The sequence below is a fragment of the Equus asinus genome, chromosome 17, assembly GCF_041296235.1.
Source record: "Equus asinus isolate D_3611 breed Donkey chromosome 17, EquAss-T2T_v2, whole genome shotgun sequence".
Classification (NCBI taxonomy): Eukaryota; Metazoa; Chordata; class Mammalia; order Perissodactyla; family Equidae; genus Equus; species Equus asinus.
The window spans coordinates 35,715,451-35,737,122 of record NC_091806.1 but is presented as its reverse complement, the minus strand read 5'-3'; the positions used below and the strand labels follow the sequence as shown (position 1 = coordinate 35,737,122).

Below are 21,672 nucleotides of genomic sequence, written 5' to 3'. Positions count from 1 at the left end.
GAGAACAACATTTTTGCAGCTGTTATTTCCCCTATGAGGAACACAAGAGTAAGAAGACGTGTGACCCTTTGTAGGTCACAAGAATAGCTAGGTAGAGAGATGGAATGAAAACCTGGCTCCTTGATTCCTGGTGCCATTATGTTTAGCTGTCACCATCAAGTGATCTATTTGAGGCAGTGTCACCACCATTGAATTCAGTTTATAAAGCGTGTATCCATGATTAGACCCAGGTCGATAAAACCCTACACTTTGAGAATAGAAGTTCTGATATATATTTCATGTAGAGAAATGATAAGAATCTAGAAAGCCACACAGACAGTTCTTTCCTCATTGATTTTTTCTTTTATATATTTTCAATTGTTGAGAATTTATTTGTACTTCAATAAAATTTTTAAAAAGAATGTATAAAATTGCATATGTGAATGTTAAAAATAATTTAAAAGTGAATACTTTATCTTATTAATTCCAAAGAGAGTGAGAGAAATCTAGTGTGAGAGAGATGGCACAGAATCAGAAAATTGGAAAGAGGGAGAAAAACAGAGAGAGAGAGAGAGCAGAAAAAATGGGTACAGAGGGAAGGGGAGGGGAAGGAGGAGAAAGCAGGAGAGGAAACTAAAGGAAAAGAGAAAAAAATAGTGTTCTGGCTTTATTCCCAAATAACATTGTTCCTTCTATCTTATTCCTTGAAACTCCTTGTGAATTGAATTGTGAAAAACAGATGGGAGAAAGGAATGGTAGAAAGAAGGGGCAATTTTAAGGTCAAGAGTTGGGGAGATTCTCACAGGCTAGAAAGAAGTCAAAGTCATCAATTTCCGGGCATACGTGGCCTGAAGCATGTTCTGTGGTAGCCTCCCAGAGACCATGCCAGACTCAGAAATGAAGGCTGTCATGGTATGTCTAGGAAGGCAGATTCTGAATCTCAGAGATCTAAGCGCATGGAATTTCAAGGCCTTAAGTTGACCAGAGAGCAGCAGAGCAATCAGATGTGGGGTACCATGGAGACTCAGGGTCCAGCTGGTATAATTTAAAGAAAATTTTGAAAAGAGATGTTTTCTCATGCATGAGTTGTGGACTGAGCTTTGCATATATTATGTTACTATTTACACAATATTTTACACTTTACATAGTTACATTGCATAGGTTTGATTTTTTTCTCTTACCATGTTCAGTTGGCAGGGGATAAATTAGACCCATTTACAGATAAAACCTTTGGTCATATTGAGGTCTGCCACATTCTTCCCAGGGTAGCAACAATTCTTCTTGAAGCTCACAAAGTGTCATGTATGGAACAAAATGGTTCTTACTAACCAGAAACATTTCTACTGCTACTTGTCCATGGTGCCAAATTTCTGTACATTTGATGTTATAGCTTTAAAACTATCTTAAGAATCTGTTCCTTTTAAAATATTAATTTTTTTACAGTTCTTATCAGAGTGACTATATAACTACTGACCAATTAGCAAGTGTTAAACTGAATAATTAACTCCTTATCCCATCCATCCTTTTCTCTCTAGAAGTAGGATTAGCAGAAGCAGATCAAATCATGAATGAGAACTTCCTAAATCAGGTGTTTCCCTAGTAATGGCAGGGTAGATGAGCTCCATCTTAAAAAAAAGGGAAAAACAAAACCCAAAAAACAAAACCAAAATTTTGTGGGAATCATCTTAAGCAGATATTTTTAATGAAGGATTAGTAATGCAGCATAATATGTTGTAAAGAACTCCAATTCAGAACACATGAATTAAACCTACTTTTAATAGAAGGCATGCCACGTACTTCACACTCTCAGTGCTTTATAAGGATTATCTAATTGATTCTACGAAGAACTACTCTATAAAGTAGCTGATACTATAAGCCCATTTTATGGGTGATATTAATGGAGCTTGAAGATGTTAACTTGCTCAAGGTCACACAACCAGGAAATGGAAAGCTGGAATTCAAACCAGATTAGCTGATACTAATGTCCATGGTATTAACCATGATGATCTGTGGCTCTGTCAAGAATTAGTTTTACTGTATTCCTTATTACTTCAATATCCTCACTTATGCCTAGGAAACCATGCAATATCTGTCTCATAGGGCTGCTGTGATAATTAGCTCAGGTCACGGAGTGAGAAAAAATATATATCTAAAATGGAAGGCTTTGTAAACAGGGAAATGTCCACATATCTAATTTATTGTTATCAAGCAGTATTCTCAGTTAGCTGTGTCATCTTTGGCAAATCTCTTAGCTCCTCTGGCTTCTAGCTCCTCACCTTGAAAATGATGATGGTATTAGACTAGAAGATGTCCAGGTCCTTTCCATGTCAAATGCCTCCAAGGTTGTTAAAAGAAATGCTATAATCACAAGACCATAATAGGACCATGAGGAAGTGGGGAATTGAATCAGAAGGGACACGGCAAAGTGGGGCATGAAATTAGATGGAGTAAAATTCCATGACAACCATGACCCAAGAGAATAAGCACCTGGAGTGTTTTCTCCCTCATTGTCTTTTCTCTTTTCACCTCTGCCCTAATAACACATTTAAGAAATACCCATCCAGTTGTGGGTATTTCTTTGGCTGTGAATGGACAGCCAATTTCATGACCTAAAGCACCAATCTTGGAGTGCAGTAGGGCCCACCTGAATAGATCTTTTGAAAGCAAATGAGCAATTTCAAGTTTGGCAAGAGCTCTGTTATCCTGGGGGATGTCGGTCAAGGTAAGAGGGCAAGATTTATAGAAAAGAGTGGATTCCGTGTTATCTCAATATCCAAGTGATTCTTCCAGTAAAACCTATGTGGAGTAAGATTTGTGGTCCTCATACATTTTATGAGGTTTATGCTCTCTTCTCTTCTTTATCTCTTTCCTCTCCCTCACTTCCACACCCTCCACTTAGGGCTTTTCCTGGGGTTCTCTTTCTCCCTACCCAAATTCTCTCACCTTCAGTGAAAAGAATAATCTCTAATCTAAAATGTCAATATTACTATGGAGTGAGGGGTGGATGATGTTGAGTTCTAGTTCTGCAATTTCTTAATGATGTGGTCTTTAACTCAGTTAACTTGTGTTTTTCACTTGTAAAATGAGAGAAATAGAAACATTTAGAATCTAATGAGACAATTTCTATAAAGCCCAGCACACTCTAGAAATTAATAATAAAGCATTGAATGAAAAATAATAATTTGCTGAATTCCAGGGGATTTAACTAATATCAAAACATCTTTGTCTAAGTATGGCCCTCTCATCACTCTTATTCAACACAGTACTGGAAGTTCTAAGCAGAGAAATTAAGCAATAAAAAGAAATAAAAAGTAACAAAATTGGAAGAGAAGGAGTGAAACTGTCACTATCTGCAGTTGACATGATTTTATACTTAGAAAGCCATAAAGAATCCATCAAAAAACTATCAGAAATAATAAGCGAATACAATAAAGTTTCAGGGTACAAAGTCAATATACAAAAATCAGTTGTTTTTTTTTTTAAAGGCAAAGATCATACCCATTTCATTTATTTATTTTTTTAAAGATTGACACCTGAGCTAACATCTGTTGCCAATCTTCTCTTCTTCTTCTTGTCCCTAAAGTCCACAGTGTATAGTTGTATATTCTAAGTGTAGGTCCTTTTGGTTGTGCTATGTGGGACACCACCTCAGCATGGTCTGACGAGTGTTGCCACGTATGCATCCAGGATCCAAACCGGAGAAACCCTGGGCCGCTGAAGCAGAGCACGTAAACTTAACCACACAGCCACGGGGCCAGCTCCAGTTGTTTTTCTATATACTAACAATGAACCAGCAGAAAGAGCAATCAAAAATAAAATCCCATTTATAATCACAATAAAAACAACAAAATGCCTAGAAATAAATTTCACCAAGGAGATGAAAGACCTGCACACTGAAAACAGTTAGGGATTGTTGAAAGAAACTGAAGACAGAAAGAAATGAAATGATATTTCATGCTCATGGATCACAACTGATTTCTGAATGTTGACTTTTTGTTCTGGAACTTTATCAAATTCATTTATTACTTTCAACACAGTTTTGGTTGAATCTTTAGGATTTTCTGTCTACAAGCTCATAACATCTGCAAGTAATGCTAATTTTATTTCTTATTTCCCCATTTGTATGTCTTATATTTCTTTATCTAGCCTTTTTGCTCTAGCTAAGATTTTCAGTTGCTATATTGAATAAGAGTGGTGAGAGTGAGAACCCTTGTCTTGTTCCTAATGTTAGAGGGAAAGCTTTGTTTTTCACTGTTGACTATAATATTACCTCTGGGTTTGTTTTATATGTTCTTTGTTATGTTGAGGAACATTCCCTCTAGATCCAATTTTGCAGGGTTTTAATCATGAAAGGATATTGTACTTTGTCAAATGCTTTTTCTGCATCTATTGAGATGATCATGTTTTTCACCTTTCATTCTACTAATGTGGTGTATCACATTTATTGATTTGTTCATTGAACTTTCTTCCTTTCCTAGGATAAATCCCACTTGTTCGTGGTGTATAATCCTTTTACTGTGTTGTTGAATTTGGTTTCCTAATATTTTGTTGAGAATTTTTGCATCTTTTTCAAGATGGATATTGGTCCGTAGTTTTCTTTTCCTGTGTGCTGTTCTTGTTTTCTTTTCTTGTGTGTTTATCTGGCTTTGGTGTCAGAGTAATACTTTCAATTCCAAAATGCAATAGGAAGTATTCCTTCCTGTTCAATTTTTTGAAAATGTTTGAGAAGGATTGTCATTAATACTTTTTTTAACGTTTGGTAGAATTTGCCAAAGAAGCCATCTGGTTCTGGGGATTTCTGTGTTAGGAGGTTTTCAATTACTGATTCAATTTCCTTACTTGACTTTTTTCTATTTAGATTTTCTGATTCTTCCTGATTCAATCTTGACCGTTTGTATATTTCTCGGAAGTTATTCATTTCTTCTAGATTATCCAATTTGCTGGGCTGTAATTGTTCATAGCAGTCTCTTATAATCTTATGTATTTTTTACTATCACTTGTAATGTCTCCCCTTCCATTTCTGATTTTATTTATTGGAGTCTCCTGTCTTTTATTGTTAGTGCAGCTAAAGATTTGTCAATATAGTTTATCTTTTAGAAAACTAGCCCTTAATGTCATTTATTATTTCTATTGTTTTTCTGGTCTCTATTTAGTTTATTTCTAGCCTGGTCTTTGTTATTTCCTTCCTTCTATTCACTTTGGTCTTTGTTCTTCTTTTCTCATTCCTTGAAGTGTAAGGTTAGGTTGTTATTTGAGATTCTTCTGTATTCTTAATGTATGCATTTATTGCTGTAAACTTCCTTCTCAGAACTGCTTTTGTACCATAGTATTGGTTTTGGTGTATCATATTTCCATTGTTATATGTTTCAAGATGTTTTTTGATTTCTCAGTTGCGCATTGATTTTTCAGTAGTGTGCTGTTTAGTTTTCACATATTTGTTCATTTCTCAGCTTTCTGCTAATGGATTTCTAGTTTCATGCCAATGTGGTCAGAAATGATACTTGGTATGATTTAAATCTTAAATTTTCTAAAACACATTTTGTGTCCTCTCATGTGATCTATCCTGGAAATGTTTTCTGTGCACTTTAGGAGAATGTGTGCTCTGCTGCTATTGGATGGAATGTTCTATAAATGTCTGTTATATCCATTTGGTCTAACGTGATTCAAGTTGAACATTTTTGTGGGAATTTCCTCTCTGGATCATCTACCCATTTCTGAAAATGGAGTATTAAAGTCCCCTACTATTGTTGCATTGTTGTCTATTTCACCCTTTGTATCTGTTAATATTTGGTTAATATATTTAGGTGCTCTGATTTTGGGTGCATATATATTTACATTTATTATGTCTTCCTGATGAATTGACCCCTTTATTATTATATAATGACCTTCTTTGTCTCTTGTGTCAATATTTGGCTTAAAGTCTATTTTATCTGATATAAATATAGCTATTCCTGCCTTCTTTTGTTTTCCACTTGCATGAAATATCTTTTTCCATTCTTCCACTTTGAGCCTATGGGTCTCATGAAAGCTTAGTGAGCCTCTTGTAGGCAGCATATAGTTGGGTCTTGATTTTTCATCTATCTAGGACTCTGCCCTTTTTTTTGGTGAATTCAATTCATTTACATCTATTGTAATTATTGATATGTAAGCACTTACTAATGCCATCTTATTCATTGCTATCCGGTTGTTTGTATTTCCATTGTTTCCTTTTTTCTTGTGTGCACCTACCTTTGCACATGTGTTTTTTTCCATGGTGGTAGGCTCTGTTTCCCCTTTCTTATCTTTCATGAACCTAGTCTAGATTTTCACTAGGTGATTACAATGAGGGTTGTATAGAAATCTCATAAGGAAAACAGTCCATTTTAAGCTCATAGCAGCTTGACTTCAATTTTCTACAAAAACTGGACCCTTCTACTCTTCTGTTTCACATTGTTATGTTATTTTTGCCTCTTTTTATATTCTGTATTCTTTAACAAATTATAGTAGCTATAATTATATAATACGCCTCACTTTTAGTCTTTATACTACAATTTAGTGGTTAGCCCACCATCCTCTTACAGAATTAGCCTTTTCAGTCTGCCTTTATATTTACCTTTATCACTGTGCTGTATTCTTTTGTATGTTTTCATGTTGCTGATTAGTGTCTTTTCATTTCAGCTCAAAAAACTCCTTTCAGCAGTTTTTAGAAGGAAGATGTAGTGGTGATGAACAATCTCAGCTTTTGTTTTTCTGGGAAACTCTTTACTTTCCCTTCATATATGAAGTATAACTTTGCCTGATAGAGTATTCTTGACTGGCAGTTTATTCTTTCAACACTAAGTATGTCATTTCACTTTCTCTTGGTCTGTGGGATGTGGCTGAGGAAACTCCTGGTAACTTAATGGGGGTTCCTCTGTAGGTTACCATCATTTTTCCCTAGTTGCTTTTGGGATTTTGTGTTTATCTTTGATTTTTAAAAGTTTAATTATAATATGTCTTGGAGAAAGTCTTTTGGCATGAAATAATTGGGTGGTCTATAAGCTTTGTGAGCTTGGCTGTCCAAGTGTCTCCGGGTTTGAGAAGTCTGTAGTATTATTCCCTAAATAAATTTTCATCTGCCTTCTTCCTCTTTTTTCCTTTCAAACTTCAATTCTTTTAATTTTGTTTTGATGAAATCCCATAGATTGTATAGGCTTTCTTTGCTCTATTGTCTTCCTTTTTTTCTTTGCCTTGCTCTGACTGGGTTATTTCAAACTTCTTGTCTTCTAGCTCACTTATTTGTCTTCAGTTTTCTTTACTGCAAATGCTCTTTATTGCATTTTTCATTTCATTCATTGAATTCTTCAGTGCCAGAAATTGTTTCTTTTTTATAGTTTTGGTTTATTTAGTACATATATATATATATATGTGTGTGTGTGTGTGTGTATATATCATTTTGTTCATTTTTTTCTCCTAACCTCATTATTGTCTTTTTAGTTACCTTGTAGTTCATTGAGATTCTTCAAAAAGCTATTTTGAATTCTTTATTAGCTTGGTCACAAAATTATGTACCTTTAAACTTCTGAAATTGGAGATTATGGTCATCTTTAGGTGACAACATATTTCCTTGATGTTTCATATTTCTTGTAGGTTTTGGTTGCTGCTTTTACATTTGAATTAAAAAAGACCTCCTAAAATCTTTACTAATTGCCTTCCTATGGGGTTTACTGTCACTGGTGGTGTTATATCTGAGATTTTCTCTGACTTTATATGGGTGAATGTGCTCCACTCTGCTTGCTACCATGGTTGGCAGAATTTTTAGGCTATTGTGTCTTCCTCGTTACAATTCACGAGGATGGCTACTGGAAACCTCTTATTTGTTTTCTCAAAGCTAGTGCTATAGCTCATGTTTGTGTGTTCTCTCTTGCCATAGACCCAGGTTTATTTTTCTGAGACCACCCAGTTTACCAGCTTTGTTGTCACTGCTTCCCTTAGAAATATTCACAAGAAGCCAGTTGCAGAGTGGGGAGAGGTGTGGGTTTGGCACTGGGGCCTTGTGGTTCCCACTGATCTGGGGGGGAGATTCTTGGGTGAGGTACTCCTGGAGGCTCACGGAGGATTTCAGCTGAAATCCTGAGTGCAGTAGGCAGGAACTATGCTCATTTAATGTCTTTTGATATTATCATTTGTTTATTTCCTGATCTTCCCCCTCCCTCCATCACCAACTACCTGTCTCAGTGCACTAGGTTCTTTTTAGAGACACAGATTTCTCCAGCTGTGTCCAACACTACTGAAGTGGCTGGGCACTCACTCACTGTTCTTTTCCCCTGTGGCATAGTTCACCACCGTTGAATATTTCAGACTGTGCATTGTTGCCTTGAATGAGTGGTCCTTGGAATGCTCCTCTCACCTTCCCCACTGTGACCAACTCATGCTTCTTTTCTGTTCCAATAGTTCACTGTACTCCACTCTCAAGAAGGCTGGGCTTCCACAAAGTCTCTCTCATTCATGGGTGTCTGCCAAAGACAGCACTCTCCAGACTTTACCTGATCATAACCCAGATGGACTTAGGTAGGCTCACTGACTCCTGCTGGCTCTGCAGCCCATTCTGAGGTCTGTTTGACTATTATGGGATACACAGGTAGGCAAGATTGCTCCTGGGTCCCTTGGTCTATGGCCCTGGATACCACAACTCCCACAAGATGTTTTTGCTCAAGAATGGATGTCTAATTCATTCTTACAAAAGTGGGACAAAAAGAAGGACTGTCTTTTACTGCTAAGATGCTAACATTCCTCCTTCCTCTGATAATTTTTAATCTCATACACTTACTCATGTAGATATGCAGCTTATATCTTTGACTATTGTGACACCAAAAGACACCAAGTCAAAATTTTTGTTTAAAGGAATTCTGTGTTGGTGTTGCCCCTAAGGTATCTGACAGAAATAATATAAAGCATTTCTGAAGGAAGACATTTTAAACTCAAGCCTCAGTGATTCCCACAGATAAATTTTTTTAAAATGCTAAATTAAGATAAAAAAATCACTAAGCAGACAAAAATACAAGATATCTTGCTGAGAGTCAGCTATAACATCAAACTATAAAATCAGATTTGCAAAACTATGTAGTTAAATTATTAGATATTAATAAGAAATAAATATGTTTAATATGTTTAAATAATGGATGCTATGGAAAGTATGATGAAAGAATAAGAGACTATCAAAGATGACTACTCAGGAAAAGAACAAAATGAAACCTTTAGAGAGAAAACAAAATATTATCACTGAAATGTGAAATTAAACAGATGCATTAAACAACCAGTTAGCAAAACTTATGATAGAATAAATTATCTGGAAGAGAGATCTGTAAAAATTAAACAGAACACAGGAGATAAATACAAATAATGGATGTTTGAGTGAAGTGGAGGGGAGAGCAAGAAGATTCAATGACAGACATTTAATTGTGGTTCCAGAGGCATATACTAGAAATATAAAGACAATTTCAGAATATTACCTGTGTTTGATAGATAGCACATCAGGCTTAAGTTTACCTTATTGAATGAATGGACATTAGAGGAAGCTGTGAATACCTCCGTGAGTAGAAGATGAACAGAATATATCGTAGATGTAAAATCAATCTTTTTGTTGTCATGATTGTTGGTTAAGATGATGACTGTGATGATGATGAAGAATGTAGTTTTCTGCTCTGTTCTCACAAAATTCTCTTTCTATTCAGTCTCACTGTGGACAGAACCACACCTAAGTCTGGCACGATCAATACACTCATGCATCACTTAATTGTGGGGAAACATTGAGAAATGAATCATTAGTCAATTTCGTTTTTGTCTGAACATCATAGACTGTACCTCCACAAACCTCCTTGGTATACCTACTACACACCTATGCTATATGGTACTAGTCTTATAGGATCACCATCATTTATGCGGTCTGTTGGTGACTGAAATGTTGTTACGTGGCACATGACTGTACATATTCTGTCTGCTCCCATTTTTCCTTCCACATTGATCTCAAATCTTGCATTTATTTTCTAATTAGTAACTTCCTTCCTTCAGAATACTTTTCAAAAGAGTTCACCATGAAGCAAAGACAGATCTAATTTTGGGAAATGAACCCTTCTGCCTCACTTCTCAGACTACAGCCTTATGCTTCAATGGGGATTTTCTCATATTGTTCATTTTTGGTCCTAGAAGGCTGGGAAATGATTGGCGAAAAGAAAGTCATTCTGGATGGCTAATACTGACAGGTATTTGTAGTTCATAGACATAGTTTATTCCACTAATGTTGCAGTCTTTCTCCAGGGAAATCTCCAAGACTTCTGCTTTACGCAAACACAAAACTCTCAGCTACATGTGACATATATTTTCTAGGTTTCATGGCTTCCCATGATTTTCTTTCTAGTTTGAGTTCATCTGAATAAAAATATACTTGTGCTGGAGATGTTCTAATGACCACCTGAAGAGATGACAGCTATTGCATCTTGAAGAGGGCATGCAGTGTCTTATGCAAAAATATTATTTTGGTTATTTACTGTTTGGCCTGAAGACTTAGTGCTTAACTTCTCTGGACTGGCTCCAAGGAGAAAAAGAGAAAGGACTTCCAGAAATCCTGCCTCAGTTTTCTAATCCCCATGTCCCTTGCCTAAGCATCCTCATCCTTACATGAGTTCAAATCACTCTACTTCTACAGAAGTCTTGAATCTAGGAACCATGAATAGACTTGAGGGTGACAGAGAATCCAATAAAACCATATGCAGAGGTGATAAGTGGTTGCAGTTTCCTGGGTACAGGGTTCAGACTTTGTAACAGATTTTCAAATGTATCACTGACTCAAAGAAGATCAAGAGTCACTGTCTTAGATAATTTAACTTATAAGTATCTCTGATTTGAAGAAAGAAAAAGCTGCACCTGCAAAGAAAGGAGCATAATGGCTCTTTCAAACTTATCTTATCTAACTTCTCAGGTGCTTTCCTAGAATCATTAAGTTGTTCAACTCACATCCATTTCCAAACTATATCTTGTCTCTGACTCTTCCCACTATTCTATGGCATTATTTTTAGATCTCAGATGGTTTTATGAAAACAGAAAGGCAGTTACAAGATAGTCCACCCTCCCTGATTACAGTTTAGTGGAATCTTGGTTCCAAAGATTCTATGTATTTATTTATTTATTTTCTGAGGAAGATTTGCCTTGAGCTAACAGCCATTTACAATATTTCCCCTTTTTTTCTTTTTATGTGGGCTGTACCACAGCATGGCCTCTAACAGAAGAATGGTGTAGGTCAGTGTCTAGGATTCAAACCCAGGTACCCTAAGTGAAGGGCACTGAACGTAACCGCTAGGCCCCTAGGGCTTGCCCCCGAAGGAGATTTTAAAAGACATGTACTCCAGCATCCTCATTTGGTGTATGAAGCCTCATGATTCAGGGACTTCTTCAAGCACTGATTAACATCAGAGCCATGTGTGAGGAGAATTTTTGTTTCACCATATTGAGAGATAGCAGTTTTCACCAGTTTTGTCTATTTCTGATTCTCATATATTTGTGAATTCTAGGAAGTTAAAACATGAAATTAAGACATTTCAGAGGATAATGTACTCATAATGCCAATTTACTGTCTTTTGTCCCCAAAGAGAATGAGAATGTTTACTGAAGGGAATTGTTCATTTAAGTTTAGTAATCATGCGTGGAGGACAGATTAACTCAACATGATGATTTAAGTTGTATATTTAGTCAGCTGCATGACTGAAAAAAGACGAAGAATACTTGTTTTTGTTTTTTGAGAATGAAATAATTTCCATCTGTCATCTTTTTTGTCAGTAGATGACACTAACCATGTCCATGGAAAGGAATAGAAATGAGACTTCTGTGTCCACGTTTGTCCTCCTGGGACTTTCAGATGAAAAAGAGGTGCAGCGTGTACTATTCCCAGTCTTTCTAGGGATCTACCTTATGACTCTAATCTGGAACCTGGGTCTTATCATCGTAATCAGGATGAACTCCCACCTGCACACGCCTATGTACTTTTTTCTCAGTTTCCTATCATTTTTAGACATCTGTTATTCTTCTTCAAATAGCCCAAGAATGCTTTCAGACTTCTTAAAAGATGAAAAAAACATTTCCTTCATTGCCTGTGCCACCCAGTATTTTATTGGGTGCTGGATGGGTCAGGCTGAATGCTGCATCTTGGCCACCATGGCCTATGACAGATTTGTTGGTATCGGTAGGCCTCTGCAGTACTCGAGCATCATGGCTCCTGGCCTCTGTCATAAGTTGATTGCTGGGGCCTATGGGAGTGGTTTCCTTGGTAGCTTAGTTCAAACAGTTTCTTGCTTTCGTCTCTACTACTGTGGGCCCAACATCATTCCAAATTTCTACTGTGATGTAACCCAGATTATTTCTTTGTCTTGTTCTGATTCCCACATCAGCCAAATGATTCTGTCTCTCGAATCTATTTTTGTTGGGTTTGGTTCCTTCTTGGTAATCATCTTATCTCATGCAATCATTGTAGCTTCCATCCTGAAACTATCTTCCATCAAAGGTAGTGCCAAGGCCTTCAATACCTGTGCCTCCCACCTAGTAGTTGTGACAATCTTCTATAGCACAAGCCTCTTTATGTACCTGCATCCTAACTCTAGCCACTCCAAGAAGCAAAACAAGGTGCTGTCAGTGTTCTATGTTATCCTAATCCCCATGTTAAACCCTGTTATCTATAGTTTCAGGAACAAGGAGATCAAAGAGGCCCTCAAGAGGATGACAAAGAGAGTAACACATTTATTTCCATAAAAACAATATTTGGGCAGGTGTTATTTCCCCTATAAGGAAAATAGAGATAAGAACATGTAAGAACTTTTTGTAGGTCATACAACAGCTAGATAGAGAGAAGTGAAAAACTCACTTCTTGATTCCTGGTGCCACCATATTTAGCTCACACTACCAAGCGATCAGTTTGAGGCAGTGTTATGAACATTGAATCTAGTTTAAAAGGTTTGTTCCCAGGATTATACCCACGTAGGTAAACCCCATATTTTGAGGACAGAGGTTCTGATAGACATTATATGCAGAGATAGACAAGAACCTAGGAATCCACACAGTCTTTCTCCTATGATTTTTAAAATGTCTTTTATTCATTTTCAACTGTTAAGCTTTTATATGTATTTCAATAAAATAAAATAATGTATAAAATCAAGTTGTGAAACTTAAAAATTATTTTAAAATGAGTACTTTTAATCTCCACCTCAAAGAGGGAGAGAGAGTGAGTATGAGAGGGAGGGACACAGAAAGAGAGAGATAGAAAGACTGAAGGAAAGACAGAGAAAGATAAAATATGACAGGAGAGGAGAAGAAGAAAGATTGATCTGGCTTTATTCCCAAATAAGCTTGTTCCTTCCATCTTACTCATTGAGCCTCCTTGTGAAGTGAATTTTGAAAAAGGTATGGGTGAAAGGAATGGTAGAAAGAAGGGGCACAATAAGGTCAAGAGTTAGAGAGATTCTCAGAGGCTAGAAAGAAGTCAAAGTCATCAACTTCTGGTCATAGTTGGCCTGTAGCCTGCTCTATGGTAGCTTACCAGAGACCATGCAAGACCTCAGAAATGCAGGCTGTCATGGTGTGTCTAGGGAGACAGGATCTGAGTTCCAGAGATCCGAGTCTCCCAAATATTCCTGGACCTTAAGTTTGACCAGGGAGCAGCAAAGCCAGTTTACTTGGGGGTACGATGTAGACTCGAGTCCAACTAAGAGAATTTAAAGAACATTTAAATGGACATATACTTTTAGAGGAGAATTTTTTTACTTTTTACTTTTTTAAAGATTGGAACCTAAGCTAACAACTGTTGCCAATCTATATTTTATTCTTTCTGCTTTTTTCCCCAAATCCCCCCAGTACATAGTTGTATATTTCAGTTGTGGGGCCTTCCAGTTGTGGCACGTGGGACGCCACCTCAGCGTGGCCTGATGAGTGGTGCCACGTCCATGCCCAGGATCCAAACCAGCAAAAGCCTGGGCTGCCACATCGGAGTGCACAAACTTAACCACTCGGCCAGAGGGCTGGCCCCTAGAGGAGAATTTAAATAGTAAGCTTCACATATATTACATTAGTATTTATACAATACTCTACACTTCATATAGTTAAATTGCATGGATGTGATTTTTTTCTATTACCATATGAAGTTGGCAGTTGAGAAATTATCCACATTTTACAGATAGAAGCTTTGAGCATATTGAGGTCTTCCATGTTCTTCCCAGAGTAGCCACAATTCATCTTAAGTCTCACAAAATTTAATTTGTGGAGCATAGATGCTTCTTATTGACCAGAAACATGCTCTCCATGGTTTGAATGGGTGCCCTAATTCTATACTTTTGGTGTTATATTTTTAAAAACATCTTAAGAATCTGTTCAATTTAAAAGATTAATCTATTACAGTTCTTACTTGTGGGAATATCTGACTACTAACCTATTAGGAAGAGTTAAATTAAATAATTAACTCATTGCCCCACCCACCACTCTCTCTCTAGAATTAATATTAACTGAAATAGAGCAAACCAAGAATGAGACCTTCCTAAAACATCTCTGTTTCCCTAGTAATGGCAGGGTAGATGATCTCCACCAAAAAAAAAAAAAAAAAAAAGACAAGAAACGTTTGTGAGAATGATCTTAAACAGATATTTTTTAATGAAGGATTAGTAATGCAGCATAATATGTTGTAAAGAACTCCAATTCAGAACACACAAATTAAACCTGCTATTAATGGGAGGCATGCTGTGTACCTCACAGGCTAAGTGCTTTATGAGCATTATCTGATTTGATTCTATGAAAAACTGCTGTATGAAGTAGCTACTATTATTAGCCCCATTTAATAGGTGATATATACTTAGGCTTGGAGAGGTTAATTTGCTCAAGGTCACACAACCAATAAATGGAAAGCTGGAATTCCACCCAGATTGGCTGACACCAATGCCCATGGTATTAACCACAATAAGTCATGGCTCTATCATGAATTAGTTTTATTGTATTCCTTTTTGCTGTGATTTCCTCACTTATGCATAGTAAATCACGCCATGTATGCCTCATAGGACTGCTGAGATGATTGATTCAGGTTAGGTATTTGAGAAAGTGCATGTATGTATTTGTCTAAAATGAAAGTGCTTTGTAAAAGTGTCCACATATCTAATTTACTGTTGTCAGGTTATATTACCAGCCAGCTGTGTCATCTTGGGCAAATCTCTTAGATCCACTGGCTTCTAGTCCCCACCTGGAAATTAATGGTATTGAAACAGATGATCACTAGGTCCTTTCCACCACAAATGATTCCAAGTTCATTAAAAGAAAAGCTATAATCATGAGATCATAGTAGGACCATGAGGAAGTGTGGAATTGAATTAGAAGGGACATGGCAAAGTGGGGCATGAAAAATTAGCAGGGGAATAATTCCATGGTAAACATGACTCCAGAGAGCAAGAGCCTGGGGAGTTTTCTCCCTCTAACTCTTTTCCCTTTTAAGTGGGAAGTGTTTCTTAAAATATTTTTTACTTTATTTTTTTAAAAAAGATTTTATTTTTTTCCTTTTTCTCCCCAAAGACCCCCCCAGTGCATAGTTGTATATTTTTCATTGTGGGTCCTTCTAGTTGTGGCATGTGGGACACTGCCTCAGTGTGGTTTGATGAGCAGTGCCATGTCCGCGCCCAGGATTCGAACCAACGAAATGCTGGGCCGCCTGCAGCGGAGCGTGAGAACTTAACCACTCGGCCACGGGGCCAGCCCCTACTTTATTTTTTTTAATTGAGGTAACATTGGTTTATAACAAGTGGGAAGCGTTTTGTTTTGCTTTTTCTCTTCCTCCCTCGGTGTGGGGCCCTGCCCGTCTTCCTGTTCTGCACTCGCCTCCAAGCTCTCTGTATTGGGGTGGGCCAGACACCTGTAACAAATTGACTGCGCAGATCATGTCTTAAACACAGGATTTCATTTCCATCTCATGCAACAGGCCAGGGTGTATGTTCCCGGTCAGACAGAGGAGGAGGAGGGGATGGTAAGGAAGATCTGTTCCGTTCAGTCTCGCAGGGACCCAGGCTAGTGGGGGCTCTGCCGTCTCCAGCACATGGCTTCCAAGGTCTACCTGTCACCTTAATGTGGCTGGCTGAATAACGGCCCCCGAGAATGTCCATTCGGCAATCGTCAGAACATGTGAATATTACCTTATATGGAAAAAGGGACTCTGGAGATTCTCCTGGATTATCCGGTTGGGTCCTGAGTGTGATCACAAGGTCCCCACAACAGGGAGGCAGTGAGAGATTCCACCACAGAGAGGAAGTAGATGTGACAACAGAAGCCTGAGTCTCAGTGACTCAAGCAAGAGGCCCCGAGGCACGGAATGCAGGTGCAGGTGGCCTTCAGAAGCTGGAAGGGGCAGCGGGCTCTTCCTTGGGGTCTCTCTTTGGCCTTGACTTTGGCCCAACGAAACTGATTTCAGACTTCCGGCCTCCAGAACTGTAAGTATCTGCATTTTTCAGCCACGACCTTGGTTGTAATTCGTCCCAGCAGCAACGGGCACGGATCCATCTTTGCCGTCATCCCAACCTACGGTAAGGGGGAAGCCGTGTGGGTGTTTTTACGGGCCAGAAAGCGGTGCATATCCTCCTCTCTCATGTTCCATTGTGAGATCTTGGTTATGTGGCCGCAGCCGTCACCAAAGAAGCTGGGAGATGTGGAGCTGGGCAGCCAGAGGCCCAGTGAGTCCAGAAGGAGGGCTGGGGATCCACTCTCTGCCACACCGAGTTATCCCGCCCTACGTGGTGGTGTGGACGCCATGGAGGCTGTCCGTGCCCTGAGGCAGGAGCTGACCTGCTCGAGTCCTGTTGTGGGCTGGGCAGGTTGTCCTCACTGCATTTGCCTTTTCGGCTTCTTGGACCAGGGTGGGCACCCCGGGCCCAGCAGGCCTGCAGCCTCAGCCCCCCACGTCACATTTCTATTCACTTCCGGTCCATAGAGACATTCAACTTGTTTTTGAGCACGGCTAAACCTTTTCGCTTTCCAAATTTGACGTTGTATCTGTCATTGCTACTTGGCCAGCCAGTCTCTGCCACACACTCTCCCGACACGGTGTGTCAAAGGGGAGACGGGCCCTGCCTTTTGCCTTTTCACCAGCAGTGACTCTGAAGCAGTCTGTTCTCCACAGAGACGCTGGATGGGTCTGGGTGTCACAAACGGCTCACGCCCCCCCTCCCGCTGAAAGCCCCAGTGAGCTCTGGCTGTCCTCATCTGGGAAATGGAAGCAACAATACCCACCTCACAGAGAGAAAGTAATGAGAGGCTGCTTGCGGGGGTGGGGGGGAGCGGGGCACAGGGGTTGACTGCTAACGAGGTGGGCTTGTTTGGGGGGGATGAAAATGTTCTAAAATTAGGTCGTGGAGATGGTTGCACCACCCTGTGACTATATTAAAAACCACAGAATTGTACACTTTGAGTGTACTATATTTTATGTAAATTACATCTCAATAAGATGCTCTTAAAAATAATTTTCAACTCATAAAGCTGTTTCCAGGGAAAAATGAACCATCCTGTATTAAAAGGATTACCTTGTATCCACAATCGCTATGTGGCCAGCTGGTCTGGGCCACACGCTCTCCTGAGGGGCAGAAGCCACGTGGCCCGCAGGCTGCCTCCCCAGTGTTAGCTCCCCTCCTTCCAGTTCTGACTTCCTCATTTAGCCTAAAACCCCTCATTCTTCCCAGTCACTCAGTCAAGAAACCGCCTTCTGGGGGCCGGCCCGGTGGCGCAGCAGTTAAGTTCGCACGTTCTGCTTCGGAGGCCTGGGGTTCGCCGGTTCGGATCCCGGGTGTGGAATGGCACCGCTTGGCACGCCATGCTGTGGCAAGCATCCCACATAGAAAGTAGAGGAAGATGGGCACGGATGTGAGCTCAGGGCCAGTCTTCCTCAGCAAAAAGAGGAGGATTGGTGGCAGATGTTAGCTCAGGGCTAATCTTTCTCAAAAAAAAGAAAAGAAAAGAAAAGAAAAGAAACCTCCTTCTGGAGCCTTCTCCAGAGTCTTTTTAACCACCTGGCTTTCGTATTCAGGTTCCTTGTGAACAGGTGGGAATTCTGATTTTCAGGGGCCCTAGGCACTTCTGCTTTTGTGGGCTCCTTCCTCTATGGGGAAAAAACATTATATTTTACAATAGCATTGATACAAAGATGACTCCAGTAACATCACATTTATAGAACATACATACTTTCTCCAACCTAAATGTTAATTTTCTTCTTCTGCTTTTAAAATAAAGCCCTTTCGTAGGCCTTTGTGGTGGGCTGATGGTGGCCTCCAAAAAGATGCGTCCACTTCCTGATCCCTTGCGTTGGGATATTACTTCATACGGCCACAGAGAGGGTTCAGTTAAAGACTTGAGGAGTTATCCTGGATTCTCCCGAGGGCACGAAATGCAGTCCCGTGTCTCCTTCTGAGAGAGAGGCAGTGGGGGCTTCAGAGGGACACACAGAGGAGAAGAGAAGGTCACGTGCAGCCAGAGGCAGCGCCTGGACGATGCAGCCGCAAGCCAAGGCTAGCCGGCAGCCACCAGAAGCTGGAAGAGACAGGAAAGCTTTCTCCCCGCCAGCGTCCAGGAGGGATGCACGCCTGCCCACACCTCGGTTTCCAATTTCCGATCTCCAGGTGGGGAGAGAATAACTTTCGGTTGTTGTATAAATCCTAGACCACGGTAACTGGGTCCAGCAGCCCCTGAAAGTGCACATAGCCCTACAGGCATCCGGGCCGCAGGGACCCGGTCCCCGGCGCATCCCAGAGATGTCCCCGCTCGTCGTCCCTGCCTCTCGCACTGTCCCCTTTGTATTCCGTTAGGACCATCATGGCAGGGGCGGCCAGGGAACGTGCTGGCTCGTGGAAGGGAACGGAGTAAGGAGGACCCGGCCTTGGGGACCGCAGGCGCCGTCCAGGCCCGGCTCCTCCGCCCCCGCGGGCTCTCAGCTCAGCGAGGAGACACACGGACCGCCCGCGGGCCTCCATCCCGCCCTCGCTGCCGGGAGAACACAACTTCCGGGTCTCCTGGAAGCCTCCGCCAAGTCCCATTGGACCCGGTTGAAGCACGTGCTTGCTCCTGAGCCAATCAGCGTTAGAGGAGTGCAGTGAGCTGATTGGCTGAGGCCTAGGTCTCCGGATGCTCCCTGGGGCTCAGGCTGAGGCTCCCTCCGCAAGTTGGACGGCAGGTCATGGAAGGAAAGGTGGGGAAACCTGAGGCAGAATTGAGGTGTCCACAGTTTTCCCATTGAAAGAGGGTGCTCTGAATAATGTCTCCCAGACCACAGGTGTGGGTCCCAACTGGGGTCTCGCCCTCTTGCTATGTGGCTTCAGGTAGGGCACCCAGCCTCTCTGATCTCCTGCATCTCTGCTTTAGTAAAATGCAGATACCTTACCCTGCCTGCCTGCCTCGCGGGCTTTCGGTTCCCCTTACAGCCAACTAAGGGGCAACACTTATGGGGCACTTTCTGTGTGCCTGGCCCTGGGCTAATCCAACGACATGCGGTCGCCGTATTACAGCTCCAGGGTGCAGGTGCTAGCTGCGCAGATGGGGAGCTGGACACGTCACCGCCCGCTCCGCTCACTGTGGGTAGTAGCGATGGGCGTGAAAACACTTCTATCAATCTGACCTCGATGTTTCCCATTCTCTTCCATCTCTGCGCCTTTGCTTGAATTTCTTCCTCTTCCCGGGACGCCTTCCTACCTTTTATGACCTCATCCTGCTTACTCTCAAAGCCCCAACTCAAGCCACGTCTCCAGCATCACTTCTTGGACCTCACCTCGATGTGCCACGGCCCCTCCAATGGACCAAGTCCAAAACTCTATTCTTACTCTCCCCACTCCATCTTGATGCCTCTCTGCCCCACCGCTGCCCGTTTCCCCATCTAGGCGCCTACTCAGATGCTCAGAGTCACCCTTTTGTAAGGAAAAATTTCAGACTTCAGCATGGGCACAACTTATCACTGGATATTCTTTCAACAGAACGCCGGAGCCTCCGATGATCATCTCATTCCGTGGGATGTGTGCCTCTGTTCTTGCCTAATCTATTTCATACCTCTGGAAAACAGACAGCAGTGCAAGTAATTCTTGTCTATAGAAGCTCAAATTAGCTGTGTCCAGTGACATACGAGTGACTGTTGCCCTACGGGCAGACCAGTTTTTGCAAATTCGTTTCAGCATTCCTTTGACTTCTCCTTTGAATAAGTTGTAACATTTTATCACTTCATTCGTTATTAAGGTAAATAAAATCTTTGATGTGTTCATTTTATATACGCATGAAAATAGTTTTCTTTTTGAAAAAAATTATCCTTTGACACCTGACATCTCCTTCCCCACCCCACAGCCCCATCCATCCTCAAGCCTGACAATTTAACTTTCTCAATGTCTCTTGTATCCACTCGCTTCTCTCCCTCTTACCCGCCACCACCAGTCTGCCTGAACTGGCTGTCCGAGCTCCTGCCTGGCCCTCTTCCCATCCGTTCTCCACACAGCTGTTAGAGGGATTTCACTACCGTCCAAACTGCATGATGTCTCTTCTCTGTTTAACTTCCTCCAAGGACTTCCCATTTCTTTTAGAATAAAGACCAAGGTCCTTGCTGTGCCCTTCCAACCTCTCCATGACCCGGCCCCATCCCACCCCACTTCCCTGCTTCATCACCACACTTCCGCTACACTGAACTGCCTTCAGTTCCTCTGTGGCAAGACCTTTCCGATCCCAGGGCCTGTGCACGTGCTGTTTTCTCACCTGGAAAATTCTTCGCTCCTTACCTGGTTTACTTCTATTTGGCCTTCAGATCTTGGCACAAAGGTGAATTGCTCAAAGAAACCTTGTCTGATCTCTTGGATGACTTCATGTCCCACCTTTTCCCCAGTATAATTTCATGACACCTTTGACTTCTTCCTCACAGCATTTATCTTTTTTCCTAATTATCTATCTATGTGATTAACGCCTGATTCCCCTTCTAGGCTGGAAGGTTCCTGAAGGCAAGGGCTGTGTTTATTCTGCTGACCTTCTATCTCTGATGCATACCTGACCTTCTCTGGATGGACAGAAGAATGGATGATGAATGGATGGATGATGGATAGATGGATGGTGGGGTGGGTAAATGGAGGGTGGATGGGTGGATAGAGAAGATGGATGATGGATGGATGGATGTGTGGGTGAGGGATGGATAGAAGGATGGGTGGATGAATGGAGGCTGGGTGGACAGATGGATGACGGATGGATGGGCGGATAGAATGGAGGGTGGATGGAAGAAAAGGGATGATGGATGGATGATGAATGAATGGATGGATGATGGATGGATGAATAGAGAACAGATGGACGGATAGATGTATGGGTGATGGATGGATGGATGGATGGATGGAGGGGTGGATGATGAAGACGCTCGTCCCTCCAGCTGACTGGCGGTCACATTCACCTCTTGGGAGTCCTCAGGGCTCATGCACTGGGCACTGACCCCCAGGCCTGGCTCATTTTCCCTTTCTCACCCCGGGCAGAGTTGTCAATCCTCGAGTCCCACCTGGGATCGCCTGCATCTGAGCACACTCTCGTGCGCACACGGTGGGCGCTCCGTACATTGACTCTGCGTGTAGGAACAGAGTGTTTCCAGGCACGCTTTGCAGGCTCGCACCCCGGCGGAGCTCGGCCCGCGCTGCCCGCGCACGCGCGCGAGGGAGGCGGCCGGGCGAGGGGCGG

The 21,672-nt window shown here is 41.3% G+C and overlaps 1 protein-coding gene across 1 annotated transcript; it reads left to right on the top strand.

The window, feature by feature from the left end:
- The first annotated feature begins 11,784 nt into the window (after positions 1-11,784).
- Positions 11,785-12,735, top strand: LOC139040677 (olfactory receptor 5A1-like). Its single transcript, XM_070487428.1, has one exon. The coding sequence runs from the start codon at positions 11,785-11,787 to the stop codon at positions 12,733-12,735; it is 951 nt and encodes a 316-aa protein (XP_070343529.1).
- Positions 12,736-21,672: the final 8,937 nt, after the last annotated feature.